General features: G+C 44.1%; 5 protein-coding genes across 12 annotated transcripts in view; 2 read left to right on the top strand and 3 right to left on the bottom strand.

Moving 5' to 3' along the window:
* The window catches only part of mbnl1 (muscleblind-like splicing regulator 1), a 49,447-nt gene extending 46,080 nt beyond the window's left edge, over positions 1-3,367 (bottom strand). For 3 of the 4 annotated variants that reach the window (XM_047588788.1, XM_047588787.1, XM_047588789.1), the window contains exons 1-2: positions 3,356-3,367; positions 3,111-3,239 (exon numbers count right to left, since the gene is read on the bottom strand). The gene's annotated coding sequence lies outside the window, so the exon portion shown is untranslated. Of the gene's footprint in view, positions 1-3,110; positions 3,240-3,355 lie in introns of those variants that run through there. The other variant, XM_047588790.1, reaches the window with a different exon arrangement.
* Positions 3,368-3,624: 257 nt separating this feature from the next.
* Positions 3,625-12,581, top strand: LOC125010292 (cullin-3-like). 2 transcript variants are annotated; one of them, XM_047588782.1, is made up of 16 exons: positions 3,625-3,896; positions 6,238-6,435; positions 6,565-6,678; positions 7,866-8,026; positions 8,807-8,921; positions 9,107-9,335; positions 9,428-9,573; positions 9,672-9,848; positions 9,953-10,123; positions 10,231-10,338; positions 10,522-10,646; positions 10,733-10,829; positions 10,952-11,086; positions 11,210-11,396; positions 11,756-11,901; positions 12,026-12,581. In XM_047588782.1, the coding sequence occupies exons 1-16, from the start codon at positions 3,837-3,839 to the stop codon at positions 12,155-12,157; spliced, it is 2,301 nt and encodes a 766-aa protein (XP_047444738.1). In that variant the 5' UTR covers positions 3,625-3,836; the 3' UTR covers positions 12,158-12,581. The 2 variants fall into 2 exon arrangements, with proteins under 2 accessions (XP_047444738.1, XP_047444737.1); XM_047588781.1 differs by having other exon boundaries at positions 10,949-11,086.
* Positions 12,582-13,067: 486 nt separating this feature from the next.
* LOC125010296 (dehydrogenase/reductase SDR family member 12-like) lies at positions 13,068-16,324 on the bottom strand. Its single transcript, XM_047588819.1, has 10 exons — positions 16,008-16,324; positions 15,503-15,636; positions 15,349-15,431; positions 15,186-15,281; positions 15,015-15,096; positions 14,676-14,737; positions 14,451-14,555; positions 14,157-14,247; positions 13,495-13,632; positions 13,068-13,425 (listed from the first exon to the last, which is right to left on the bottom strand). The coding sequence occupies exons 1-10, from the start codon at positions 16,271-16,273 to the stop codon at positions 13,259-13,261; spliced, it is 1,224 nt and encodes a 407-aa protein (XP_047444775.1). The 5' UTR covers positions 16,274-16,324; the 3' UTR covers positions 13,068-13,258.
* A 98-nt stretch (positions 16,325-16,422) lies between these two features.
* ap1s3b (adaptor related protein complex 1 subunit sigma 3b) lies at positions 16,423-21,824 on the top strand. Of its 3 annotated transcripts, none has more exons than XM_047588821.1 (6): positions 16,423-16,563; positions 18,127-18,305; positions 19,889-19,997; positions 20,194-20,331; positions 20,934-20,995; positions 21,182-21,824. In XM_047588821.1, the coding sequence occupies exons 1-5, from the start codon at positions 16,561-16,563 to the stop codon at positions 20,973-20,975; spliced, it is 471 nt and encodes a 156-aa protein (XP_047444777.1). In that variant the 5' UTR covers positions 16,423-16,560; the 3' UTR covers positions 20,976-20,995; positions 21,182-21,824. The 3 variants fall into 3 exon arrangements, with proteins under 3 accessions (XP_047444777.1, XP_047444779.1, XP_047444778.1); XM_047588822.1 differs by lacking the exon at positions 16,423-16,563 and adding an exon at positions 16,616-17,080; XM_047588823.1 differs by lacking the exon at positions 20,934-20,995.
* A 205-nt stretch (positions 21,825-22,029) lies between these two features.
* scg2b (secretogranin II b) lies at positions 22,030-25,378 on the bottom strand. Of its 2 annotated transcripts, none has more exons than XM_047589647.1 (2): positions 25,224-25,378; positions 22,030-24,727 (listed from the first exon to the last, which is right to left on the bottom strand). In XM_047589647.1, the coding sequence occupies exon 2, from the start codon at positions 24,708-24,710 to the stop codon at positions 22,902-22,904; it is 1,809 nt and encodes a 602-aa protein (XP_047445603.1). In that variant the 5' UTR covers positions 24,711-24,727; positions 25,224-25,378; the 3' UTR covers positions 22,030-22,901. The 2 variants fall into 2 exon arrangements, with proteins under 2 accessions (XP_047445603.1, XP_047445604.1); XM_047589648.1 differs by lacking the exon at positions 25,224-25,378 and adding an exon at positions 24,812-24,955.
* Positions 25,379-27,351: the final 1,973 nt, after the last annotated feature.

Genomic DNA, 27,351 nt, shown 5'->3' with positions numbered 1-27,351 from the left:
AAACCTAAATTAAAGGGTACTCAGAACGAGTAGACAATATATTCTTCAATCTCTGCAAGAAAGCCTGAAGGACAAACGTGTGCCTTTAGAGGTGAGGAAACTGTGTGTGATGCTACAAGCAGAACAGTGTGACCCTCCTCTCAGCTCCCAGGACATTTTCTTCAAGCCTCCCTATTGGGATTCTGTTAGCCTACATTCCCCGCTCCAAGGTCGGCGGCAGTGGCAAATTAAATTACTTGTCCTGTTTTGTAGTGTTGGCGCCAGGTCAACAGCAACTTGGCTAAAATGATGAGTGTGGGATTCTGAAGGGAGCCGCATTTCTCCTGACCCTCTGGTGTCATGTTTGCGAAGCAAAGTAGCAGCGATGAAAAGAGCTGAAATCAAAAGCAGCGTATTAAATTCTGCCTCTGTAATCACCTGCAAGGAATCAATTACCTCCTCTTTCCAATGCACCACTTTATACTGTTGTCCTTTGAGCTTACCCTGCCGGTGGAGGATGTCATGTGCTTGCACATAGAGTGAAGCTTGACTACTACATCAGGCCACATTTTGTTAAACTCACACAACAGCACACGCCACCTGCTGGATGTCTTCAATATGACAGTTAACATCAGTTAAATTCATTTACTCTGATTAATCCTGTGGATTATGTGGTTGATGGTTTATTTGTTTGTGCCCAGCGAGAGTTATATCACTGTCTACTTGGAACAGCATTACACAGACATATTTCACTCAGCTGAGTCTTCAGTTCCACAATCACAATGCACGTCTGTTGTGGAGGCTGTCAGCGTCTCTAGAGCAGCATGTGGAGTTTATCTGTCAGTAGCAGAGGTGGCTGTTATCAGGGGACAAACAGCTTACACACTACACTGTGGAATGGGAGGAACTTAGAGTATGTAATGTGGTGTCAAAACACGGCACAAGTAAACAGGCAACTTGATATTGTGATACGCTCGGCTGTCAAATGTGTGTAACTGAAATCTATTTGAAGGTTCACCAAGCAATATTCTAAATCAAAGAGGAGATCGGAGTGGCAAACAACACACGAAAACAATAGCAGATAAACTCAAGTTGTTTTGCCTTTTATCAACTCTGTGGTAAAGTTGATACATAGTTGATCAGCTGGATGAAAAGCAACAGGCAGACTGAATCAAATCAAACGGTGCCTGGCTGAATATATATAATTACACTTGACACTGGGATATCTTTTAAATATTATGATGTGTTGTATTTATCTGTGACATTTTTACTATTACAGTATAATGTATGATATGCAGTATAACAATAAACTGCATCTTTCCACAGAGTGTTACTCTCGTAGTGTTGATGTTACTTTGGCACTGCTCTTGTAGTGCCAAAATGACACACTTGACACTTTCAGACAAAGACCATGTGATAGAACATTCTCCCGCATGCTGCGAGGACTCCTGGACACTAGAGCGCAGCAGAGGCGCACAAAACACACACTGATTTTCCCCTTCAAACCTGCACACATGACGCATTCATATTGAAATGGCCTAGTACTAAAATGTGTAGTTAAAGATAAAAACATTGAGTCATCTGGTTATTGATTGGACATATTTTAACTGTGTTATGTTTAAGTGTGTGTGTGTGCAGTTTTAAGATTTCTGAGACTCCATTTACAATGTAAGTGTAACCCATGATAAACAGGATACCAGTGAGAGAACGGAACACTATAGAGTTTACAGAGTTTACATTCAGGGTACACTGCTGGGGGTATAATGAAGGTTTAGACACAAAATAAAAAGATGTCTAAAAGAATTAATTAAAGAATCATCTATATAGATTTCAGCCTCATTGAGGACTGGTTGAAACCTATCACCTTGATAGACAGTTAGGCCACACGCCATGTCTCTCCCAAGTCCCAATTGTTGCTTTACGTTGACAGAGCAGATGAATATTTAACAGGAGGAAAGAAAGTGGTAGGCATCAGATCGCTGAGAAGAAAACAAAACTCGTCCCATTACGTGACCCCACCATCTGAGCGATGAAAGACTAGATTACTGCTTTTGATTGTGTACTTGTATCTTTGTCGAGGTAAGATTTGAAATCAGCTCTGAACAGCAAGCATGCGTGTGGCAGTACAATGTGTATTTATAGGTGAGTTGGATGCCTCTCAAAAGGATTCAGAACTGGGGGGAAGTGTTTGCGGTCAGCACCATGGACAGCGAACAGAGGATTATCCAGGTGATCGGCGTGATGCGATCGGAAATCAGAAAGCTGGAGTTGGAGAACATGGGCCTGCGGAGGAGAGCTGGAACTAATCTCCGAAAGAATGCAACTGTTCCTGTCATCGTAGCAGAGTGGAGAGGTCGGCTTATACACTCATACACAGCGATGAAAACACAACTGTGCAATGTTGTTTGACGTCTAATGATTCAATATTTTTAATTTTAATGGACTTAAAATGTGACATACTTGTCAGCACAGGGGAAACACATGTTACACACATTTCTGGAGATGTTCTGCTGTTCTTTAGAGACCTTTTTTCATCTGCAACTTTTTAGAGAGCCGGTGTTGGTCTACCTTTCCCTTAAAATACCCCAAATTTAGTTGAATTCAAGTTAGACAACATGCTCTGCCATGCTATAGTTTTGACATTTTTCTTCTTTAGAAACTATTGTTTGATTCTGGCAGTGTGCTTTGGGTTGTTATTCTCCTCTGTCAACTCTGGAGACGGGGAGTCATCCTGTCAGCCAGTATTTGGGTATACCCACAGGCACTCATGGTGTCATCTCCACAACCGCTTTTGCCCTCATGCAGCTCCGTATCATGACAGTCCCACCTCAGCATTTCAGGACGCTGCATATGCTGTTGTTTTCTGTTGGCCAGGGTCATGTCAAACATTCGGAGGAGATTTTTAACCTTATTTAAAAATGGAAATAGTTTGTCATCTTAGAAATAATTTTAAGAAAACTGATAACTCAATAAGTACATATTTGGATATATACTCCCACAGCTACATAGTCTACCTGGATAGTTTATCCCTGTGGATTTATCTGCTTTAACATATTTCTAATATCAAGTATTCAAGTCCTTAGTATCCTTCGTCCTTTAATACTCTATTCCAGTTAAAACAGTGCACTCACCCCTTTTGTTGTCCATTGTCCTCTCTTCTCCAGAGAGCGTGGTCATGACAGTGAGGAGATATTCTGTCTTCCAGCCGGTGGTCAGCCGTCAACATGTGCAGATGGGAAATGCAAAGAGTGGGAGGAGGACTGGAAAACAACAAAGCTGAATATTAGCACGGTCGAACTGAACACAGTAGCTATCTACGGTGGATGCCTGAAAACAGTGGTAGTTGAGGAAAAAAAAAAACATATTTTATTGATACCGAATAAAGTATTTTTCTGTCTGTGATGCCTTCTTGTAAATGTATTCTCAGTTCAATTGGTTGCTTTGGCTTCAAACTGCTCTTGAGTACAATCTTTTAGTCGAAATATTAACGTAATAATGGCCGGCGTAACCGCTGTGGTATGAGGGAAGTGCCGACCGTTAACGTCAACCTGTGGAACGCACCTGTCAGTACAGCGACTGTGCTGCTCTCGCGAGATTTGAGGGTTGCGCAGTGGAGAACAGCCGTCCGCCATCACTGCATACAAGCTAACGCTAGCCGACAAGCACTGAACAGCGGAGCGGTAGACAACAACAACACAACACGCACACACACAGACACACACAGACCGACCGACCTAATTCCCAAAGGAAGCTCACCGAGTTTCCTTGTCGCTTCACTGGCGCAGAAAGCAAACTAGCACCTGCCTTTCATGTAGTCTTCAAGTCAACTTTAGACACGAAAGTCGTTCTAACTAATCATGTCCAACCTCAAAGGCGGCACCAAGAAGGACACCAAGATGAGGATACGAGCCTTTCCTGTAAGTATTCACCGGCTCCGTGAGCCCCGAGACGCTAACTCTGAGACTCGAGTGCCGAGGATGACAGGTCTTTATGCCAGCAGCTGGCCGCTAACTAGCTTCTCAAACGAGAAAGAAACACAGCCGATTGAAAACTGCTCTCACTTGACCAAATTAGCCGAAGCGGGTTATCTGTGTCATTCGCTCATTTTATTTAACGTTATCTGTTTTTGTTAGCTAAGAAAACGCCGTCGTCTTTGGTGGGGAGGTGAAGCTAGCATTCAAGGAAACTTCTTCAGGGAGACAGTAGCGAATAGTGGCTAGCTGGTTAGCAGGCCTCTTAATGTTGAGTTGACGTTTGCTAAGTTGCAGTCGGGTCAGTAAGTACCACTGCTCTATGGTTACGGCGAGCATTGTGGGTTGTTGGTTTAATGCAGAACGAATTTGTTTCAGGCTGTGGTAGGTAGCAATGGACACATCATCCGGAGTTAGCTTGAGAGCTAGCGCAACTTCATCCCAGGGCGATGTTAAAGTAAACAAGTCCTAAGTAACTTGAGCGGTTACAGTTGACTTTTCTACTGATTTACCTTCTACTCCTGTCACTGTCACACAGTGGGTTCAACCACATTAACCCAACATTAGGTTAAATGACATAACCCCAAACTCCTTCTAGCACCCTTTCTCTGTGTGTGTGAAACTTAAAAAAACATAACAACAGTAATACCCTTTCGTTGAATATCAAGGTTTGTGAGTGGGTGTTTGGGAGAGTGAGTCAGAAAGCAGATGGGTGAGTTAAAGCAACGAATGCTTTCTCGGATGTTGAGCTTCAGGCCATTTGCAGTACCAGCCCGTTTGTCCTCAGTTTAATCCTGAGTGGTTAGAAAGATAATATAATTTTTCATTAGCATATCTGGGGCTTATTACAGCTCTTGTACTCCCCATAGGTGGTGAGACATGGTCATCCTGTCACCAACCTGGATGCACCTGTTAAATGTTATCTCTCTTGATACAGGTTCTATGAATTACTGACGGATACCGGGCCTCTCTCTCCTTAATTCAAAATCTTCTGTGCTGAAATGATCAAGGTTGTTTTTTATCTTAAGTAACATGAGGACAAATATTCTTTTGATTGGATTTATGTAAATAGTAGCGGAATCACACGGCTGTTCTTTTCAAATTACTGTTATCAATTCTTTTAAAATATTCAAAAGCATCTCTAATTAATCATTGCATATTGTTGGGTATGCAACACAGATCCAACAGGAAGCAGGCAAGAGTCAACCTGTCAGACTACTATGAAAACTCCAACCGAGACCTGTATTCTGTCTGCACTGTCTTTTCTCGTGAAATTGGGTGAAGTCATCGTTGTGGAATATGTCACGTTCAGAAACCGGACTAACTCATAGTATCCAAATCGAAAATGTTATTTACGTGAGCCCGATCAAATTCATCACCTTGTAATGCAGTGTGTAAAATAATGAAGACTATGTCTATCTCTTCCTTTCTGCATAGCAGAAAATATGAAGGCCTTTACTTAGGATCAGGTTTTTGATTGAGTTAAATCAATTAAATAATACCGTGTTCTCTTCCGCAATGAGATAAGTTGATTATGTAGAATGGCAGATATCCTACTCCTGCTAGGGCTTGACTGTTTAATAAAAATAATGGCATCATTCTATATTTTAGGTCACAGATTTAAATGGAGGGTGCTGGACGTTTCATTTGCAGTCAGAAATGGAACAAGGACGTTTAATGCACTTCATAGCTACTTCCCTCCATTCATTACGCAACGTTGTTGATGCAGATTGCAAGACAAGTTAACACCAAATATCTCATTGATTTAGTGTAATTACATGCTTAGTCATTGATTGTGGATTAAAACACATTTAAACGACAGTCCTTTGTTGCCTATGTGTTTTTACAACCTGTTTGACAAGCATCACTTTGGGTTTGTAAGTCTTTTCATTCAGTCTGCATTAAGATGTCACATGTAGCTGTATAGAACTTTGTCCACACTCTGTGTTTGATTTATTATGACTCTAATAATAATTGTCCTAATAATAAGGACAAAGAAAAGTCATAACCACTCAATTCATCAAAACATCCTGGTCCAATTGGAAGGAACTTCCTGACTGAAAGGGGTTCTAATAATCCATAATCTATCATCAAATGGCAACATATTAGGAGATAATATCCCTTAAAGCATTTGATCTGATTGTTTCTCTCTGGTTGGAAGCAAAACTTGTGTGATAAACATCAGATCAAGGGACATGATGAGTGAAACAGACAGAAACCAAGTGTTGGCAAAACAATGAGTTTTTGTTTAAAAGTAAGCACACTTTTGTCCTTCTACCTCCTCTAGATGACAATGGATGAGAAATATGTCAACAACATCTGGGACCTTCTAAAAAATGCCATCCAGGAGATTCAGAGGAAGAACAACAGTGGACTGAGCTTTGAGGAGCTCTACAGGAACGCCTACACCATGGTGCTCCACAAGCACGGGGAGAAGCTCTACACGGGCCTGAGGGAGGTCGTCACTGAACACCTCATCAACAAAGTAAAGAATATTTTCCTTTTTAATGACTCTTTAGAAAATAAGTCAAGGACATTGGTTCAGGCTTAGACTTGATGTTGATGTGGCCCACCTGAGATAACTTCATGTCACTGTTTTTTTTTATATTTTCAGGTACGAGAAGATGTTCTAAACTCTCTAAATAATAACTTTCTGCAAACACTGAATCAGGCCTGGAATGACCATCAAACTGCCATGGTCATGATCAGAGACATCCTCATGTACATGGTAGGCTGACATAGTTCATTCATTGCAAAAATAATTATTGTACATTTTATTTATTTAGTCAAGGAAGTTGTGCATGAACTCTGCTGTTCTGCAGGCGCGTTATGTTTGCCAGCATTAATAGTTTTGTGCTGTTTAAGAAACAACCTTTTGTGTTCAACCCTGGCCAACCTTCACCTATATCCTCTTTTGGACTTTAATTGTAAGGTTCGTTTTAATTTGGACCCAACAATGAGGCTTTGTTGTTGTATTTGTTTGTCGGAAAACTGGCAAGACTAGTTGATTTACCTTTGCCAACCAGAGTGTGGGGATTGTGTGATTGAGCTCCTGAGATAAGCACAAGTGTCGGCTAAACAATGGCACAGTCAGTGCAGAGTCTGCAGAGCTCTCCTGGGGTTCTTTTGTTCGACTCTCTCCTCTTTCCTGACCTGCTTTACCCCGGATAGTTGCCTTTCTGCAGGCTCGCCATATCCGGATGGCAGCTGTTGTTGTTGTTATTATCCTGCTGACCTCTAGAGGAGAGTCAGGCAGATGCAGCAAGTTTCTGTGTTCTGCTTGCTGCTTTTCTTGTTGGAACGACTCCCTTTCTGTGTGTTTTTATTCTTCTTAGTACAGGATGAGTAATGTGTGTGTATTTTTACTGTCGTCATGTGTCTTTAACAGTCTTTACTTATTTAGTGCTCTAATTAGGAGAAACGGAAGATGGACAAACTTTATAAGCTCATAACACCTGCTGTCATTTGACACTGGTTAAGATGAGTTATTTTGCACTAAAATATGTGATGTTAAGACTTGTTAGGTCAAGCTGTCATCCCTCTTGCATATGTGTGCGTCATGGACTGGTCATGTTGTAAATTGATGACTTTCTGGAAGTAGTTAGCACAGTTATTTTTATTTTCTAATGTCATTATATACACTTGGCAACCTGTCTGTGGGAGTGACTGTGTATACATGTTGTTGACATTTCGTCACAGTGTGGTGTTGTAGTAGATACTGATCATCATTAAAAAAAATTAATACTTGGTGAATACCTTTCACAGATGCTATATTCTGAAATATATATATGTGTGTGTGTGTGTGTGTGTGTAAACACACTCATTTTACCTGTCTCATTTTGTAAACATACATTTGTGATCATGCTTTATTTCCTATACGTAAAATAATTGTCTCCATGTTCTCATGCCTTCTAGGACAGAGTGTACGTTCAGCAAAACAACGTGGAGAATGTGTACAACCTCGGCCTCATCATTTTCAGGGACCAGGTGGTGCGCTATGGCTGCATTCGAGACCACCTACGACAGACGTTACTGGACATGATTGCACGGGAGCGGAAGGGAGAAGTCGTAGACAGGTATGCAGGACTCGTGGTTGACTGTAGGATTACATATTTTTATTCCAATTGCCACTAAAAAATAACCACAACTTCTATTATTAATCTTTCAAACCTTTTGTTTAAGCATTTTCTCATAATTACATATTTTTGTCTTGAATAAATAAACCATTTCAAACTTTTAGGTTTACTTAACCTTTACTCTTTATATATATATATAAATAATGGCAATGTAAACGTATTCATTTATTTTTATAGATCTATATGCGCACAAAACTGTTTGTAACTTGTAAATACACTGGATACCATCCAGGAAACAACACAGCGATGACTCCTAGGCACTGATCATCAACCAAGAATGAGACTAAACTCACTAGTCCACATATGTGCACTTATGTCTCACAGTTTGATGTCAGAAAGCTGGTGGATGTGCTTAGTTGAGAGCACATTGCTCCGATGAGAAAACATATTTATACTGTGCTATAAATACATACCACAATATTGCTGGTAGGAACTTCCTCTTTTGCAAAGTTTTCGTTTTAGCAATTCACAGCTTAAAGAGTTCTCACGCTTAAATGTTCCGGTTACACCTTTTTAGATGCAGGCTCTTTTTCAGCACGCCTGGAAGTGGCAGCCTCTACAATAGGGCACGAATGTAACAGTTGCAACACGTGAACACGTACCTTCTACATGGACATATTTACATGATCAATGATTAGGTTAAGTTAGGAAATACGGGGACTTTTATTTAGTTTCCTGGATGTCTCCCTTAAACTTTTATTCATCCAAAATTCATTGCAGGGGAGCCATCAGGAATGCGTGCCAGATGCTGATGATCCTCGGCCTGGATGGCAGGTCTGTCTATGAGGAGGACTTCGAGAGCCCTTTCTTAGATATGTCGGCTGAATTCTTCCAGGTATTTATTTATGTTATTTATTGGTTTATGTTGTCGGGACATTGCATATTATTGAACTGCACGTACATGATGTACTGTAAATATGCTGTAGTTAGCATTACATGCTACATTTCACGGTGAGTCATGGTGAGTTATTTTGTTTTGAAATTCTTTAAAACAAAACAACATGCTTTCTGCCCGTTTAGATGGAGAGCCAAAAATTCCTAGCAGAAAACAGTGCCAGTGTCTACATAAAGAAGGTGGAGGCTCGAATCAACGAAGAGATCGAGCGGGTTATGCACTGCCTGGACAAGTCCACGGAGGAGCCCATTGTCAAGGTGGTGGAAAGGGAGCTCATTTCAAAACATATGAAGACCATCGTGGAGATGGAGAACTCTGGCCTGGTCCATATGCTCAAGAACGGCAAGACAGAAGGTTAATGCACTACCTCGTTCGTGCCTTCTCTCTGTGTTTGGATTTTTTCTTTTTGTTTCTCACTGTTATTTTGTAACATGTCTCACTCCCAGACCTGGCGTGCATGTACAAGCTGTTCAGTCGTGTGCCAAATGGCCTGAAAACAATGTGCGAGTGTATGAGCTCGTACTTGAGGGAGCAGGGCAAGGCTCTGGTGTCAGAAGAGGGAGAGGGCAAGAACCCCGTCGACTACATCCAGGTATGCTGCTCGAACGCCGCGTCTGAACCCAAGATTTAAACTCTCGTAAACGGTCAGTGCCAGTTTATATCAGCTCACGGAAACTTTGTCCTCAACAGGGTCTGCTTGACCTGAAGACGCGGTTTGATCGTTTCCTCCTCGAGTCCTTCAACAACGACAGACTCTTCAAACAAACCATAGCGGGAGACTTTGAGTATTTCCTGAACCTCAACTCCCGCTCGCCAGAGTACCTGTCGCTCTTTATTGATGATAAGCTCAAGAAGGGAGTCAAAGGGGTACGTGCCTTCCTAGAAAACATTGGTTAATTACATTTTTTTTTTAACAGCTTTAACTTGAACTACACATTCTCAATATTTACCTCGTTGTCTTGTTTGGCCAGTTGACAGAACAGGAGGTGGAGTCTATACTTGACAAGGCCATGGTGCTGTTCAGGTTCATGCAGGAGAAGGATGTGTTCGAACGGTACTACAAACAGCATCTGGGCCGCCGGTTGCTTAGCAACAAGAGCGTCTCAGACGATTCAGAAAAAAACATGATCTCAAAACTCAAGGTAAAGGACTTTTGGTCACAGATTTACGCACACCTCTGAGAGTTTCCCTCATTGTCTCTCTCATATTGCTCTGACTAACTCCTTTTGGTCCATTTTTTCCTTTGCAGACAGAATGTGGCTGTCAATTCACCTCAAAACTGGAAGGGATGTTCAGAGACATGAGCATCTCCAACACTACCATGGATGAGTTCAGGCAGCACATACAAACCACATCAGTAAGGAAAAACAAAACCATCATTCTAAACAAACCACACACAAAGACTAACACTTGACAGGGCTGTGATGATAATAATGAACCAGATGTTTAGAACGGTAGGACAGGAAGTGATGGCGTCTTTAGTATTTATATCATCAGATCGCTGCTGTGTCTTTGAAAATGGACTGTGACTCTCTTTCAGGCGTCTTTAAGTGGTGTGGACCTCACAGTAAGGGTCCTCACTACCGGTTACTGGCCCACACAGTCTGCAACACCCAAATGCACCATCCCCCCCGCTCCTAGACACGCCTTTGAAGTATTCAGACGGTACATTTTCTCTTTTGCTCTACATAGAGAAGCTCTGCGTCACTTTGTGTGGCTTCTAATAATTTGTTTTTGTTTTTATTTCCCAGGTTTTACCTTGCTAAGCACAGTGGTAGACAGCTCACACTGCAACACCACATGGGCGGGGCAGACCTCAACGCAACTTTCTACGGAGCTGTGAAAAAGGTAGATTTTAAATAAAGGAGGGAAAAAAATGCAGTTTTATTTTTGAAGTAGGAAAACAGACGGTTGCCTTCAAGAGTATCGTAATTTAGGAGCTTCCCCTTTCCCTTCGACTACATCTGCAGGAGGATGGTTCAGAGGTTGGCGTGGGCGGGGCACAGGTGACGGGGTCTAACACTCGCAAGCACATACTCCAGGTCTCCACCTTCCAGATGACCATCCTCATGCTCTTCAACAACAGAGAAAAGTGCACTTTTGAGGTGGGAACACTCTACCGTCTGTTTTTTTTTCTTTCTTTAAAATATACATTAGACAACTGAGTTTTAAAATATTATCTACCCCATTTTTAACAACATTATGCCTCATTTTATCCCGCTCTGTAGGAGATTCAGCAGGAGACGGATATCCCAGAGAGAGAGCTGGTGCGAGCGTTGCAGTCTTTGGCCTGTGGGAAACCCACACAGCGAGTTCTTACCAAGGAGCCAAAGTCTAAGGAGATAGAAAACGGCCACGTGTTTACAGTCAATGATCAGTTTACTTCCAAACTGCACAGAGTCAAAATACAGACTGGTGAGTGATGGTCGTCTATGATCCACTATAATGAACTCATGTCTCACTGTCCCTGCGTCCAGCTTCTGTCCATCGCTAACATCTTAACCAAATGTGGATTTTGGTTGGAGGGCTTCATTTCTAGAAACCTGAAACACAGCAGTTAATATCTTTCTAAGCTCACTGTGCTGTTTGCTTTGTCATCGTGCTTGATCATCCGGCCATTTTATGAAAGGTGTTTAATACGGTCGCTGAATATCTTGTGCTGTTCAAAGATACGTTTAGCTCAGACCTTGATCTGAATAATAAATAAAGTCAGCTGTTCAGAGGTATTTTGTGACGATATAAACTCATCTCCTACCTGTGTCTGACTTCACCAGTTGCTGCTAAACAAGGGGAATCGGACCCTGAAAGGAAAGAGACTCGACAGAAAGTGGACGATGACAGGAAGCATGAGATTGAGGCGGCCATTGTCCGAATCATGAAATCGAGGAAGAAGATGCAGCATAATGTCTTGGTAGCAGAGGTAAGACTTTCCCCTTATAATCTAAATTTATTGTTATTTAGTTGTCTTTTATCCAGTTATTTTTTAATCTTTAATGTTAAAAAGGCCAGTTTCTTATACTTGTATGACTCCTCTGTGTCTCCAGGTGACTCAGCAGCTCCGGGCACGTTTTCTTCCAAGTCCTGTGGTAATCAAAAAGCGCATAGAAGGACTAATAGAAAGAGAATACTTGGCGAGGACGCCAGAAGATCGTAAAGTGTACACCTACGTTGCATAGAATATGAACTATGGATGAGAGGAGGAAGAGACTGGAGAGGGGCAGGGTGGGGATTGTTTGTTTTCTTTGGACTGTTGTTACGCATGGACTGGAAGTTTCTTTTAAAGGCAAACGCTGGGAACCTAAATCATCGTCCCTGACAAAAACACACAGTAAACACACGTAAACGGGAAATAAAATGTTGGCGCGGGAGGAAAAAAAAAAAGCCCACCAAATCTTCTAGATGATTTTTAAAATCGGGGCCCAGTCTTCCTATTCCCTGTGAGTTTTAACATGGATGGATCCAGCTTCAAGCTTTTCACTGTTTTACCCTTGTAGAGATCAGACTTGCGAAGAATCCCTTGGGAAAAATGTGAACGCACCACATTATTATTTTTTGTTTCAATACTGTATAAAAAATAATAAAATTATTAAAAACAGCAAATGTGGATTGTTACAAAAATAAAAAGGAGTGTTGGTGCTCTAGTTTGTCATAGAAATGCATCGCTTCATCTCCTGCATTTTCCTCTCATAGTTCAGAATGAACATTCATTTGATTTCCTGCTGCTGCGTTAAATACAATGAATGTCGGTATGTTTCTTCCCCAGTGGACACGCTGTTGCCAGCTGGTGTTAACAACTTTAAAAATATATTCAGCCCAGCTGGGCTTTTGGCAGGATCCAGATATTTTAATTGGAGACGATGACAGTGATTTTTCAAATTACATCTATTAGAGTATAATGTATTAAAATGGCTTTGTTCAAACCTAACGTAATGCCAAATGGGAGATTGTGCAGCTTGGTACACACAGAAGAACTATTTTTCATGGTTTCTGCAGACACAAATGAGAACTGCTACTATTTCTCCTGCACCAGTGTAGTTTACCAACGTAAAACATGGGTGAGAAATCAAAATACATGATCAACACAAGTCAGTTTCTGGTTCTTTAATCAATGGTTCGTGACTTTTTCAGAATAAACTGTCCCGTTGACACATAAGTAATGACCTAAACATATAATTGTAAAATAATGCATAGTTTCGATGTGCATAAGACAAGATGTGATAAAAGGGTCATGCTTTCCAGTAGGATGCGCCAGTGATTCGTGGCGTACCAGACGGGATCTAGACAAACTCGGCTCTCGAAGGACCCACTGGGCTGTTCAGGTCTGCGTCAGGCTGGGACTGAACCTCTCTGGCCAGAGCCTCCAGCTGAGTCATGAAACTCTGAATCTCTGCAGTAGAGCTGCGAGTCCAAGCCAGAGGGAGGTGGGCAGGAACAGCCTTACGGTCTGCGACGCAAAGTATCAGTCAGAACAAGTGGCAGCCAGACGGTTTTGAAACATTGTCACGGCGCTCACCTTGAAAGAACTGGCCGCTGCGTGTTCTGGCTGCGGCTCTGGACAAGGCCAACCACACCACGGTGTCGGCTCCCTGTTCTACGCTGCGCAGCCTGTCCCCCATCATCTGGTGGAAATGAGGCATTGATGTAGACACAGCTGGAAAAGGGAGAGAGAGAAAAAAACATCGGCCTGTCAGATTCTCTGCTATGTTTGGATTTGTTTGGGGTTTAATTAGCAGAGTCGCCAGCACACATGAATACACCGATCAGCCACAACATTAAAACCACTGACAGGAAAAGTAGATGACACTAGCCATCTTGTGACACTTCAGTGTTCTACTGGGAAATTTTTGGACCTGGCATTGGTGTGGATGTTACATAGACCCCACCTACCTAGACCAGACCAGACACCCCCACCGCCTGGATCCCAAACTGATTGAGTATCTGTGTCATGATCCACAGAGGCCCCTCCCCTCAACCCATAGGACCCAAAGACCCCCACTGACAACATTTCTTTTGCCAGCCACCACCACAGGACGCCCTCAAAAGGGACCATGTCCATTCTCTGATGAGTCTCAACTGTTTTTATAAGCCCAAAGGAGACCTACACACTATTAGGAAGGTGGTCATAATGTTATGTCGGATTGGTGTACTTGCCGGCCCTCATCTAATGAATGATACCTGGTGTATCCACCCAGCCAGGGTGCATGACAGAGAAGTGAATGACAGGGTTTACTTTGGCCCACTGTTGTGTCAGCACCACCTGCTGTCTCTGAAAGGGAATAACACATTGTTATCGCCAGTCAATCTTTTTTTGATTTAGTCTCCATCTCCTCCATGTCTTTGAATGTACTCTTTATCAGTAATGTCAATATCATCATTAAAACTGAATCCTGTGTTACACATGCGGCTGCCACACACACACACGCACACGTTAAAAGGCTCCCGCCTTCTTATCTCAATCGCGTCTCCTACCTTGTTCTGCGCGTACACCATGAGCCCATCAAAGAGGCCCTTCTCTGACTGCAGGTCATCAACTCTGAGTTTCTGAACCAGCATGCCTCCCGAGGACACAGTAATCTAACAGAAGGGGAAAAGAAGCACAGCTGTGTGCTCAGACAACAGCCATCACAGCGCGGACAAAAGTGGCATTATACTGTCCGCATGATGCAGAAGAAGACTTTGCGTGTCCAATCCTACCACTCTCGGATCCCGGCTCTTCTGTATGAGGGGCATGAGAGACTGGGTGAGGATGTACACTCCTGGAGAGACGGGGGGAAAAGTCACAAATTTCAAATCGTTAGCAGCAACTGACGCTTTACAGGTGGCACAGGCGGTTAGCTACTTTGCATGTCCTCCACCTTCCTCCCACAGGCCAAAGGCATGTTAGATTCCAAATTGGCCATAATTGTGCCAGTAAGTGCTCTGTCTCTCAGTGTTAGCGCTGAGATGGACTGATGAGGTGCAACCTGCCTCTTGCCCCCCTACAGGATAATGGAGTTAATGGGTGACACTCTAACCATTAGAATCAGGTCTCACCCATGGTGTTGGTGGCAAAGTTCTTCTCCAGCTTTTCTGCGTTCAGCTCTCTCTTGTGCACCATGCAGCCTGCGTTGTTTATCTGCCACGGCATTTAATAGACACGTCAGGTCAAACTCTTTAGGATTTGAAAGTGAAGCCAGAATGAAGAGTCAGGGAGATGGTACGCACCAACACGTTGAGTGACGGATACTGCTTCTTGAAGGCCTCTGCAAACTCCCAGACTTTGCGCGTCTGGGACAAGTCCACGATGTGGACGTACACCTCCTAAAATAACTCTCTTTAGTGATTTGTCGTTTAATGTCAGGCATGTTTTTTTTAAAGTTAAACTCACCGTGTTGCCCGACACATTGACGATGTCGGCTCTGGCCTCCTCCGCTTTGTCTTTGTTCCTACACACCATGTGGACCGTCCCGCCTGGAAACAAACCCTTTATTTTACATCTACATGAAGTGTGTGACAGCGAGTGCAGCTCTCCCGGAACCTACCTTTCTTGGCTATAGCCATTGCCGTTGCTCTGCCAATTCCACTGTTGGCTCCGGTGATCATGAAAGACCTTCCCACAACGGACACGTCCAGGTCCTGGGGCTCAAAGTCTTTAGACGCCGCCACATATCCCTTCCTGAAGCCGGAAAGTGTTATTAATCTGTACCTCGAAGCCGAGAGACAGGCAAAATATTGACAATGGGTTTAGCCCCAGTGGAGTCAGGTGATGTGGATGTCATCCTCAAGACACATGAGCTGTCAATAGAACTATTGTAACTGTACATAAAGGCCAGTTTGTGCGGTGACGTGCCACACAGTGATCAGACTATTCATGCTGTTAATCAGGCTTCAGGCTTAAATAAATGACATGAAATGTATGTTACAAACCACAAATCACATAGTCTGACAGTCAAAAACACACTGTATAGACACTGAGTGATGTCCCAAGCATCCCCTGACAGCACCAACTTGACTCCACATTCATAGATCAAGCGATATTGTACTGACCTTGTGTACTGGTGGATCCCATTCAAAAACCAGATGGCATTTCGGTACAGAGACATGTTGTCAAGTGAACAACAATCCCAGGAGAGGCACTGGTCTGCCAGTCCCTGCCGACCACTGTGACAGATCCGCATCACATGAGGCAGGATGACAGGGGAGGGCTTGCTGCTCTCTACCGACCCCGCGTGGGAACAGCACTCTCTCTCTCTCTCCCTTTCAAACAGCCTGCCAGTCAGAAGTTCACATTTCACCAGCTCATTCATTAACATGCTTCCGTTCCTGCGGTCACGTGGCAGGTGTTTAAAGGTGGAGATGCGCCTCTCTCTGGGTGGACTCCCCGTAACGCAAACCCGCCTCAACCAATCCAGACGGCTTTGAGCTCCGGCGGTGCGTGCGCTCCTCCGTCGGTGGCCCGGAGGGCGGAGTCAACCAACTTTCACAGTTGCTGCATTTGACGGAGGACCAGATATGTGTTCGGCCGGGCCATCTGACCCTTTGTGAGGGTTAAAGTTTATATCCATTCCTAATCGTTAGCTTGACTTGGCGCCGCGTCAAAATGGTAAGTGTTGCGTGGCCTTGTTTTGTACGCATGACCGCAGCGGTGAGATCAGCCAACCACGGCCGTTCACCTGTTGCACCTGTTGTCGCTGACAGGTAGACAAAACCACAAGCTGCTCTTCGACGCGGATCCCTCTTACATTTGATCATAGTTGTTGTTTTTTTGTGCGGGGCGCCCGAACGAGAGCTGTTTCGTTTTTTTATTGCTGTTTTTTAGTGGTTTAAACCCTGTTTTTGAGGGCAGTGGGAGGAAGGTGTACGCTTCCTCAACCGGTCCCTTCAGTAGAACAGGTTTCGTCACTCTTCGCTGGTTTCTGCCTTGTGGGCAGTGAAATGGTTTCCATATTGATTTGACTGGGGGTATTTACATGGTACTTCCACCCGAGTGTACCGGTAAAGGGACTGGTTTTAGGCCTACCCCTTCAGGTGGAATAGTTTCGTGTTAAGGAAGTGACTGTGATGATGTTACTCCAGCTGTACTGTTCTCTTCAGTTCAGTTAGCCGCAGTGGAAAAACTGGTATGTCCTCATTTCATTGCAGACATTTATCTTGATCTTTGACCTAAATGCAAATTGAATGCAGCACCCATCACATATGGATCAATCAGGCATAACATTATGACCACCTTCCGAGTATTGTGTAGCTTCCCCCTGTGCCTCAAAAACAGTTGTGACTCATCACAGAATTTGCCTTGTCGGGGTGTTCTGTATCTGTCTGGAATATTGTTAGTGGGGGCCTTTGGGTCATATAGGTTGAGGGGAGGGGCCTCTGTTGACCAGTGCATCCCACAGGTACTTGATCAGTTTGGGATTGTCCCGAGATGGTCAGCGTAATTCACTTCTCCTGCCAGTGGTCTGATATTGTGTGTGTGTTATCTTGAGCCTATTTGAATGTATTTGACAATATCAGATGAGGTGTTTTATAGAATTTAAATACTGGATTTTAACTGTTTGGGTTGTTGCTCAGTAGAAAATATGGGTGCATCTGTGTGTGTTGAAGAGGCTCTGAAGCATGAGATATAATACACAAACTTGCGCTGATCACCGCACACCTAAACAAACCATCTCTTTCTTCCATTTTAGTTGCTATGAAATAATAGGGAAGCCCCAAAGCTAAAACTAAAACGTTTATGGCGGCTTTACTGTCCCAACAAGATTTGACACCTTCTGTTTTCCTTCTATTTATTCTGTTAAGGAAAGACTAGAAACATAATATTGGCCCTGAGAGTGTGTCTCACGGCAACAATGGAAGAGACACTTCAAGGGAACCAAAGGATGTGGAATCGGTTTCCTGAATCTCCATGATGCCTTACCGGTCTTGAAAACCGGAAAGGAACTTTTTCCTCGGTTGTTATTCGACCTCACATTTCTCCCAGCCAAGCCTTAATGGTGGTGGTTGTTAGATGAAGTTACTCGTTAATGGAAGGTACCAACAGCAGTTGACCCTTTGTGACCCTCTGTATGTGTGTGTTGGCGGCTGTTAGTTAATAATGTCCTTCAGAACAGCTTTGTGTGGACCAGTGTGTATCGGGTTTATGATCTCTCCGCTGACAATGTGTTGTCAGATGCGCTTCCTGCTGCTCTTCAGTCGCCAGGGGAAGCTGCGCCTGCAGAAGTGGTTCACGCCCATTACGGAGCGTGAGAAGAAGAAGATCATCAGGGACATGACCACCATGGTGTTGGCACGGCAACCGCGCTCCTGCAACTTCCTGCACTGGAAAGACCTCAAGATTATTTATAAGAGGTGAGACACACACTAGTGTTTCACAAGGAGTGTAATCATGAGAATTATGTCACATGTTGCAGATAAAGAAGGGTGGTTTACATATTTAATAATCGATTCAGAAGGACAATATCTGTACTTAAAAACACGTAAATGTTTGATCTGACTGTTAAAAGGGTAAACATGACAGCGCCATTAAAAATAGGTCCTTTGTCATCTTAGTTTACTGAAAAAAATTCAGTGTTGTCAATAAAATTGGGAGAAAAACTTCTGTTATTTCCGGCAGATTCAATGATCCACAGCAGAAAAAGAACCACGTTGATTATGCCAAATAATTTCTATTATATCATATATTAAAAGTTAAAGGGGCAGCAAAGTCAAATTTATTTGCTTTTGAGCGCCCTTCGTGCATCCAGGTGTCTTGTGGTGTGAGTTGCTGCATTTAGGAGATTTGGTCTCTTAAATGTGATGGAAACAGATGGCAGCCGGAGTGATACTCAAAGTGGTGCCAAATAAAACACCAGCATCTCCGTCATGAAACCACGACCCTGCATTCAAGAGCATCTGCGTACTGCGTCGTGAGCAGCTTAGTGTGGGAACTTTCCTCTGCCGACCTCACCACGCTGCTCCAAAGTTGTTCTTGGAATTCAGCCTGAATTCAACCATGCATAGATATGTGCCTAGCTGTGGGCTCAATTGGCCGCCTTGTTCCGTTAAGTTCTAGTGAAATGTCTACACCAAAACAATTTATACGGGCCAGTATACAGTATATATTTATTTTTAAAGTAAACTGTCCATTTAACCTTTTGTAGGGCACTCATTGAAATACTTAGAAATTCTAAATTTGTTATTGTAGTTGTAGTGTTATCGTAGAATGTCAGAAAACTGTTTTACTTTTGTGAAGCTTTTTTAATTTTCATGGAGAAAATCGAGATTGAAGATTGATGAATTTACCATGTATGATTCCAAGTGATAGACAAACAGAAATATGTATTTAAAGCAAGGGTCATCTTGAGACAGTTTGTATTGTTATTGACGCTACATAAATAAAATTGAACTGAATTGAACTGAATATGTACGCTAAAATATGTTGGATTCATGTTAATGTGTATTCAAACTATTTTAAATTTTGGGGGGAATATATATATATATATATATATATATGAAAAATGTCTAATCACCCAAAGATTTTGTCACCCTCCAGTAGTACCCCGTGGAACCCTACGGGTCACAGACCCCCTGTTGAAGACCTATGATTTAGAGCATTAGAACATAAGTGATTCAGACACTTGTCAACATTATCACATTAGACAGCATTAGGCCACTTCTTAGTGGTGCCTAATACATTACTTATTATCAGTGTTCATACAGAGGTGGACCGTTCAGACCAAATTAGAACCTGATTTGACCTGATGTTGACCAAGGATGTTTCCTTGATCTCCTCTAACTGGCTGGGTGAAAATCACATGCTTCTAAACCTCACCGAGAGACACAGGGAAGCAATTTAAAATGTGTGCCGAAGTTACCAAATATGGCTTCTTGCCCCATAAAGGGTTAACCCTGTCGCATATCACTGACCCACACTCTGATCCACTTCCCCTCAGGTATGCCAGCTTATATTTCTGCTTGGCCGTGGAGAACCAGGAGAACGAGCTGCTAGCACTGGAGATCATCCATCGCTACGTGGAGCTGCTGGACAAATACTTTGGCAATGTATTTCACTCTCTTACACTCGCTATGCAAATTTTAGTCTCAGGTGCAATATTAAAAATGCAATTGGCTGCCTATTAGGAGCACATTACTGTCTGACTAACGATGACGCCAGGCGGCGCATTTCATTTCATTTCATTTAATGGGCATTTGTGTTCTGCACCGTGGACTCTCTGATTTGACGCTAACCTCCTCCCAGGTGTGTGAGCTGGACATAATCTTTAACTTTGAGAAGGCCTATTTTATCCTGGATGAGTTTCTAATGGGAGGGGAGATACAGGAAACCTCCAAACAGACCGTCAACCGGTGCATCGAAGCCTCGGACATGCTGCAGGAGGTGAGATAAACCGGCGCGCTCACACCACAAAACACATCTGCTGTGTGAGCGTGTGACAGCTGTTGCACGGCTCAGTAAAGCAATAGTGACATGTTTTGGTTTGGAGTTTTTCTTTTGTTTGTTTGTTTTGATTTGCAAATCATGTCTTTTGGGTGGCTATTTTTGAAAGCTCCAGATTTGCCGAATGCTGTGTATGGGAGTGTAGTGTAGTGACTTAATTTAACAACGGTGCTGCCGAGTCCCCTCATGTTGTCCCCCTCTGTTCTTTCCCGTAGCCGCGTTAGCGCATTAGCTGCCGCTTCCTCTTTTGCAAAAAGAAAAACTGATTTGTTTTTTTGCGCTGCTGTGTTTCTCATCCCCCCCTTTTGTGTGTGTGTGTGTGTGCGTGCGTGCAATCTCTCTCTCCCTCTGCCAGCGTTGTTGCGAGCGAGAGACAGATTGTCCCGGATCGTGTGTTAGTGCTTTGGCTTCCCGCTCCCCCCCTGTGCAGCCTCGTGGCTCTGCGTGGTACGGTGTGCTTTTCTGAGCGGGGCTCACTAACACTTTGAAATCTGGAGCTGTGCAGTGTAGCCTCGCATTCATTTTGACCATTATCGCTTCAGGATGACAGCAGTGAGTGGTATGAGGTGGAGCTGTTTGGATGACCTTGAATATGGACAGACAGGTTAGATGTTGTGCTTGTGTTAGTGACTTGCCGTGTGTTGGTGCGCTCAGCACTTTAAAGTAGCAGGTGATGTGTCGATGTGTGCCTGTGAATATTTAATGTATTTTATTGCTTCTATTGCCTTTTTCGTTTTAATGTATAACCCGAGAGTCTTATTTTTGTTTTCTCCTTGTGTCTTTTTTCCAGACTATGGAGGAGTATATGAGCAAACCTGCATTTTAACACAAAACAAAGGGACTAGCGGCGGGGGCGAACACAGGAGGCCAGATGTAATCATTCAAAGGAGTTCTGAACATTTCGGTTCTGCAGAACATTTTCAAAAGAGGAAACATAGCGCGTGGAACGCCTGCTCGCGTTCTTGCTCGACGTGTGACTGCGTGTACTGTACCTTCATTTGCTTTGAAGTGAAGCGGCGGGGTGGGTGGGAGTAGCTTGTGTTTAAATTGATTGCCTTAATAAACTGGAAGTAGCGGATGGGGGTTAATGAAAATCATAACAGTGGAGTGATTTTAGATTTATTAACTTGTTGGATTTGTATTCAAATCATGTGCTAAAATATTGGATCATTGTGAATCAATTAACTACAGTCCCGGTCAATATTTCAAGAAACAATTTTCTCACGCCACTCAGAGTTGCAGTGTTTCTTACCAGCAAATAACCAAGTTCTGAACCGAGACTGTTTTTTAATCTGAATAACATATTACATGTAAGGGAATATTACTCTTTCCAAGGTTACTAGTGTGGGTGTGAGTCATTTTTTTTTGTTTGTTTTCTTTTTTAAAAAATGTGTAATTTATGACATTATGATTAAATGTTTATTTTGATACGAGGTCTGCTTTCAGTAATTATTTTTATTGTAAATGCGTCTTTGTGTGATTCATTAGGTTTCAAGGAAATTCCCTGACCTTTGTGGAGTGTGTGTTTACTGAGGATTTAAATAGAAAACTAACTCATAGTGTATCATTCTAAGCCATTCCCCCTGCTTCCCCCGCCTGGTTACGGTGCACTCTGCGGCTTTAATAAGGCAACACAGCTCAGCAAGAAGAAAAATAATCCAGCTGATGCTTTATTCATCTGTGATCGATCACACATTGTTGAACATGTACAAAATGGTTTAAAAATGAGCATACATAGCACAACCACTGGTAGGCCAACAATACAGAGCTTTGCAGTATGAAAGGATTGGAAGGCAGGCGACGGTCTGATAGTAAGACTCGGAAATAAACATCCATAATAGTTAAACATTAAATCCACCAACCCTGAATATATCACGAGTCACAACAACACGCTGCCCCTGTGATATCCCCACGTCCTGTCGTTACACCGTATGCTTGTGTTCCTTGAAGTCCGCATTATACTTGATCATTTACATGTATATTCACATATGTAATTCAATAGTTTGACGTTGATGAAAAATAAGCCATTACTCAAGTCGGTTATAGTTGAAAATATAAGGCTGCTTTAATGCTGTTTACAAACACAATTAATGTAAACAAACTGGAAACAACATCACAAAACTTTAAATATCTCTGGTTTGACTGGAATCTGATGAGTCTATTGATCGGGGTAACTGGCGATTTGACACTGGCGACAGGCTTCAAATCCAATCATAATGTTTTGAGGATATATCTTTTGCCTCACCGTTTGCGCCTCTAATGTCCTGTAGTGTGATATTTCTATGATGTTCTTGCAGCAAGTAGGGACTAATATATATAGATATATATAGAGATAGATAGATTTTTAATTATATTTGATTGCTATAGTCATTTTTCTTTAGGGTGACATTAGCATCATATAATAGAAATTTGTAAACTAGATCACGTCCACCAAACTTTATTTTTGAGACAGTATAAATACTATATTCATAATTTCGTGCGTCTCGCAGGGGGGGGGGGGGGGGGGGAGGCTACATCCCGGTAACCGTTTTCTCGCGGTGCTCCTTCTCCTCTTCTTCGGTTTGTGGAGCCGAGGTCTTGGCCGGTATCTCGTCTTTCCCCTGCATCTCCGTGGGGCTTACGTTCTCCTCCGCGGCCACCTCGGTTTCCCTCTTGGCCACGGGCCTTTTCTCAGCGTCCGCTTGCTCCAGGTAGTCCTTCATGGCGCGCTCGTACAGCTCGTACGGGAACTGTCCCTTCAGCTGCGCCTGGGTGTCCCGCTTGGTGATGGTGTTGGGGTACTCTGTGAGGATTTTGGCCGCCAGGTAGGTCGTCACCTCGTCTTCCACGTCGCCGTCATCGTCGTCGCCTTCGTCGGCGGCGGGGCCGTTGGCCTGGCGTTTCAGGGGCATTTTGTTGAGCTCGGATAAAAACAAGTTCTCCCTGCGTCCGGATGGAGCAGGGATCTTCACCGGAGCTGAATTTGCAGCGGGGCTGGACGCCGCTTGGATTCTGTCTGAGGATGAAGAGGTCTTCATTGGTCTCTGCACCACGGGATACTCGTTACTAATAGTCTCCACCCCGATGATGTCTAAAAAGTCCTCTCTGTCCATGTCTTCGGGGGCGGTCTTGGGCTTAAGGGGCAGTCTGCGGCTGTAGTACCTGATCTTGGGGGTTTGGCCGGTGGTGTAGCGCGGTGCCGTTTGGGGATCGCGGTGGAGCTTTCTGAGCTCCTCCGTGAGCAGCATATCGATAAGGTCCTGCGGAGGGACGTGGAGCTTCAGGGAGAGCTCCAGCAACTCCTTCACGGTCCTGGGGTCCACGATGGAGGGGCGGATCAGTCTCTTTCTCTGCTCACCGGTCTTGTCTCTCTTTTGCGTCTGGTCGCTCATCTCCAGGACCTTCAGGAGATAGTAATCTACCAGCTTAGTGTCATCATCAGCATCCTCCTGGTTCTGGTTGGCCCTGCGCTGCATCTCCTCCCTCTCGGATTCCTCCTGGTCGAGCGCCCTGTCCATTTCTTCGTGGCTCCCGTTGACCATCTCCTCCGTCTCTTCCCTCTCCTCCACGGGGACCCACTCCTCCCCTCCGGCCACATCCTCATAGGCCGGGTTCTTCAGGCTGAGTCCGTCCTCCTCCTCGTCGTCGTCGTCTCCGAACACGTATCTCTTCTGGCCAACGACCGTGGGCATCCTCTCAAGCTCTTCAAAGATGGACCTCAAATTGGCAAGGCTCTGTGGCGTGTACTGCTCGTCCAAGTCCTCAGTGGCCCGCTTAGATGCGTCCGTATTCTCCTCGTCCTCAAACATCAGGGGGTATTTCTTGTGGGGTCTGGGGAAGTTACCGTAGTCTGCCGGTGCGCTCTCGGGGATTTCAGTGTCTTTGGTGCGGTGTCTGTGCGTGCGGCGGTCGTTCCTGGACGCCGATACGGGGCTGACCTTCGCGTCTTTCCCGGCCTGATCCTGCAGAGACTTGAGCAGGGCTTTCATCAGCTGCTCAGCGGTAATGTCCTGCCTCTGCATGCCGGGAGCAGGCTGACGGTCCCCCGGAACTTCGTCCTGCTGAGAAGCGAGCTGAAGCAGGACCCTGAACTTGTCCACCTCGTCGTAATCCACGGGTTCGGCTCGCCCCCCGTTTCGCTGCTTCAGGTTCTCGATGTACTCCAGCGCTTTCATCATGTCGGAGCTGGGTGGGTAGGCAGCCGGCTGCCCCTCACTCTCCCCGCCGCGGAGCCTGTAGTGGCGGGGGAGAGACGCAGCCTGCACGGCGCATCCATGAAGGAGGAAGGCGAGCAGGACCACGGCTCCCCCCGCGGGCAACTTGTGGTGGAAATGCAGCATTGTAGGCAATCTATTACCTGGAAAACAAGAGAGCACCAATTGTTAGTGAAGACAAAACAAAATCGTATTTGATTTTTCATGCTGCAACCAGTCAAGCTTACTCGAAAGCAGCACGAACGAGTGTGTTTTGATCCGGGATCTGTTTGCCTATCAGGGATTTACGCTCCTCTAATTGAATGATATGATGCCGTGCGTGAGGAGATACATTTGCATCACTGGATGAGTCACTCCCCGCGTTGTTAGGGGCAACCTCAACATCCGATTTTCTCTTGCAAACATAAACCTTAACCAAAATACAAATAAATAGATAAAACTCCAATCTCTTCCTGAACGTTTCACTACAGCAACATCTCGCTATAACCACCGATTGCGGAAGATGCGTTTTCGTCCGTACTAACCAAAAGTGCAGCGAAAAGCTAGGATAAAAAAAATGAATACGCCTGGTGCGTTTAGATGACTATATTAATCTGAGCTAAAATGTATATATATATAACCATAAAATATTAGTTTTACCTTTGGCAACAAAGCTCAGACAGCAGTAAAGGTGTATGGCATCTCCTCAGAAGCGGTGCAGTTCTCTTCTGTTTTCAGCACTTGGACAGCTCCCCTCGTTATATGAGGCAACACCTGACCAGCGCGTCATCACACAACGCACGCAATAGCCGGTCCTAAAAAATCCATATAAATGATTCAGGTTTATGATATGGCATGCTAAAGAGTGAGCTGGATTTAAAAATAGCTCGCCGTGGTGTCTGTTGCACAGCACAGGGACAGGTAAGATCATTAAATGTGGGGAGAGCTCACGGGGAAGGTGTGGATATTCAGACAGGGGGCAATTTAAAATTTCAACCTGCAGATGTATTTTTTATTATTATTCTTTTATGAAAACGAGGACTTCATTCAGACGGAAAGTGTTCATTTTCGACTTTATCAGTTTTATGAGACTGTGCCCAGATGTGCCGAAAAAAGATCACTGTTCCCTCGATGCTTTGTTATTAAAATAACACTTTTGGTCAATACATCATTAAAACAACATGCAGTTTTACCATCACTCCCACTCTTATTGTGGCATTTGAAGGGTTAAACCCTCTAGCGATGACTCACAGGCTCAAACCACCGCGGAGTTGCTGTCGCAGTTCGGCAGTCCTCTCCCTCACCCCCCCTCTCTCGCTGTCTTCTCTGACAGAGATGGAGATAAACACCCTCCTGTCGGCTGGAGGCCAATACTCGGGCATTCCGGAGGTTGACAAGATAAAAAACGGGCCACAGCGAGCGAGCTGCCGGTAAAAGGTCACGGATGGGTGGCGAGAGAAGTTTATGGTGAGCCCAAAAGCCTTACTAAACACATTTTGTCCCTATATATCTCCCAGTGAACATCTATGGTCATCACCCAAAGGTGCCATCCTCATAGACATCATAGACATAGAACAATGTATGCCAGAAAGCCAGAAAGTGGGAAATGATTCACAATTACATTTAGACGTGCTTTCAAAATAAAATGTCAATTTAGGAAGGCTTTAATGTTTTGTTTTTTTTTTTAAAACGTTTCCCTGTCTAAGGGGCCCTTGTGGGTGTCCCTCTGCCAGTCAAATACATCGGTGGATGATTTTACCCTCCCTGGTGCTCCAGTGAGACCCCACGCCTCCTCTGGAGCCTCTTAAGTGGTTCTAAACTATGCGCTCAGTGTACTCTGACACCCCGTTTACGCACGCAAGTGCTCTTCCAATCAGGCCCTGCTCTTCTTGCTCGTTTCCACTGCGCATCTAACTGCGTTCAGCGTGCTCTTCATTTGGCCGACGTTCCTGTGTTTTCACATCCATTTAAGTGGCGAAAGGCAAAACGGTCCCACACTTAATGTTTTCCACTTAATTCCTCGGTTGGGGAGCACACAGCGTGTCGTCATCTCAAAAGAGGTTGCGACGGCGCTGGAGGTGCTTTTTTTGTGTTATGCTGCTGTGTTTGCTGCATGGGCTGTTTAAGTCCATATCAGTGTGTCTGAGTGCAAAAGAAGAGACTAAGAGAGAAAATAGAATCAAGAGACTGGCAGAGAGAAAGAGAGAGAGAGGGGTGGGGAGAGGCGTGGTGTTGTTTGTAGGGTCTTGTATAATCCCTCAGCATCACTCCTCTGACATCACATCTCTTCATTCAGAACCAGCCTTCACCCCGAGGGACAGCAGCAGCTCCACAGGTCACAATAGGCAGCTCGCTGTGGCATTGGCCATTAAAAAGGTTACACTCTCCTGCATGTCCATTCAGAAACTGATAATAGAACAGATCGTTGTCTTGTATTAGTGTTGATGAAAAACGAACAAGCCCACAAAGCTGCATGGATTCATATACTGGACATGGCACTGACTGATACAGATAGATAGATATCTTGTGATTGCTGTGACGCGTATGTTCAGAGGGAAATGTCTCCCCCGGGCCCAGCAGCCCTTTAGATTGTGCTTGGGACGGTATGTTTTTATCACAGCTAAGAATAACTTGTCAAATATCCTCTGCTGCGTGCATGTGTGATTATAGACAACAATATGAATGCATATTTCTCCAAACATGCCTGCTGCCTGTGTCAGTCACAAAACAGACTTGGCGGTACTATTAAATGGCCAGCGAGACTCCTAAAATATCATAAAACAAACAT

Source organism: Mugil cephalus, chromosome 7 (assembly GCF_022458985.1).
Source record: "Mugil cephalus isolate CIBA_MC_2020 chromosome 7, CIBA_Mcephalus_1.1, whole genome shotgun sequence".
Lineage (NCBI taxonomy): Eukaryota > Metazoa > Chordata > Actinopteri > Mugiliformes > Mugilidae > Mugil > Mugil cephalus.
This window is presented reverse-complemented; position numbering and strand designations above follow the sequence as displayed.

Coding starts and splice junctions, on each gene's coding strand:
- LOC125010292 (XM_047588781.1), top strand. CDS start 3,837: ATGTCCAACCTCAAAGGCGGCACCAAGAAGGACACCAAGATGAGGATA. Junction 11,087..11,209: donor GAGAAAAGTGCACTTTTGAG/GTGGGAACACTC, acceptor CCCGCTCTGTAG/GAGATTCAGCAGGAGACGGA. Junction 11,902..12,025: donor ATAATGTCTTGGTAGCAGAG/GTAAGACTTTCC, acceptor CTGTGTCTCCAG/GTGACTCAGCAGCTCCGGGC.
- LOC125010296 (XM_047588819.1), bottom strand. CDS start 16,273: ATGTTAATGAATGAGCTGGTGAAATGTGAACTTCTGACTGGCAGGCTG. Junction 15,097..15,185: donor ATCCGTCACTCAACGTGTTG/GTGCGTACCATC, acceptor ATGCCGTGGCAG/ATAAACAACGCAGGCTGCAT. Junction 14,556..14,675: donor AGAGCCGGGATCCGAGAGTG/GTAGGATTGGAC, acceptor CCCTTCTGTTAG/ATTACTGTGTCCTCGGGAGG.
- scg2b (XM_047589647.1), bottom strand. CDS start 24,710: ATGCTGCATTTCCACCACAAGTTGCCCGCGGGGGGAGCCGTGGTCCTG.
- ap1s3b (XM_047588821.1), top strand. Junction 19,998..20,193: donor TGGACAAATACTTTGGCAAT/GTATTTCACTCT, acceptor ACCTCCTCCCAG/GTGTGTGAGCTGGACATAAT. Junction 20,332..20,933: donor CCTCGGACATGCTGCAGGAG/GTGAGATAAACC, acceptor TTATCGCTTCAG/GATGACAGCAGTGAGTGGTA.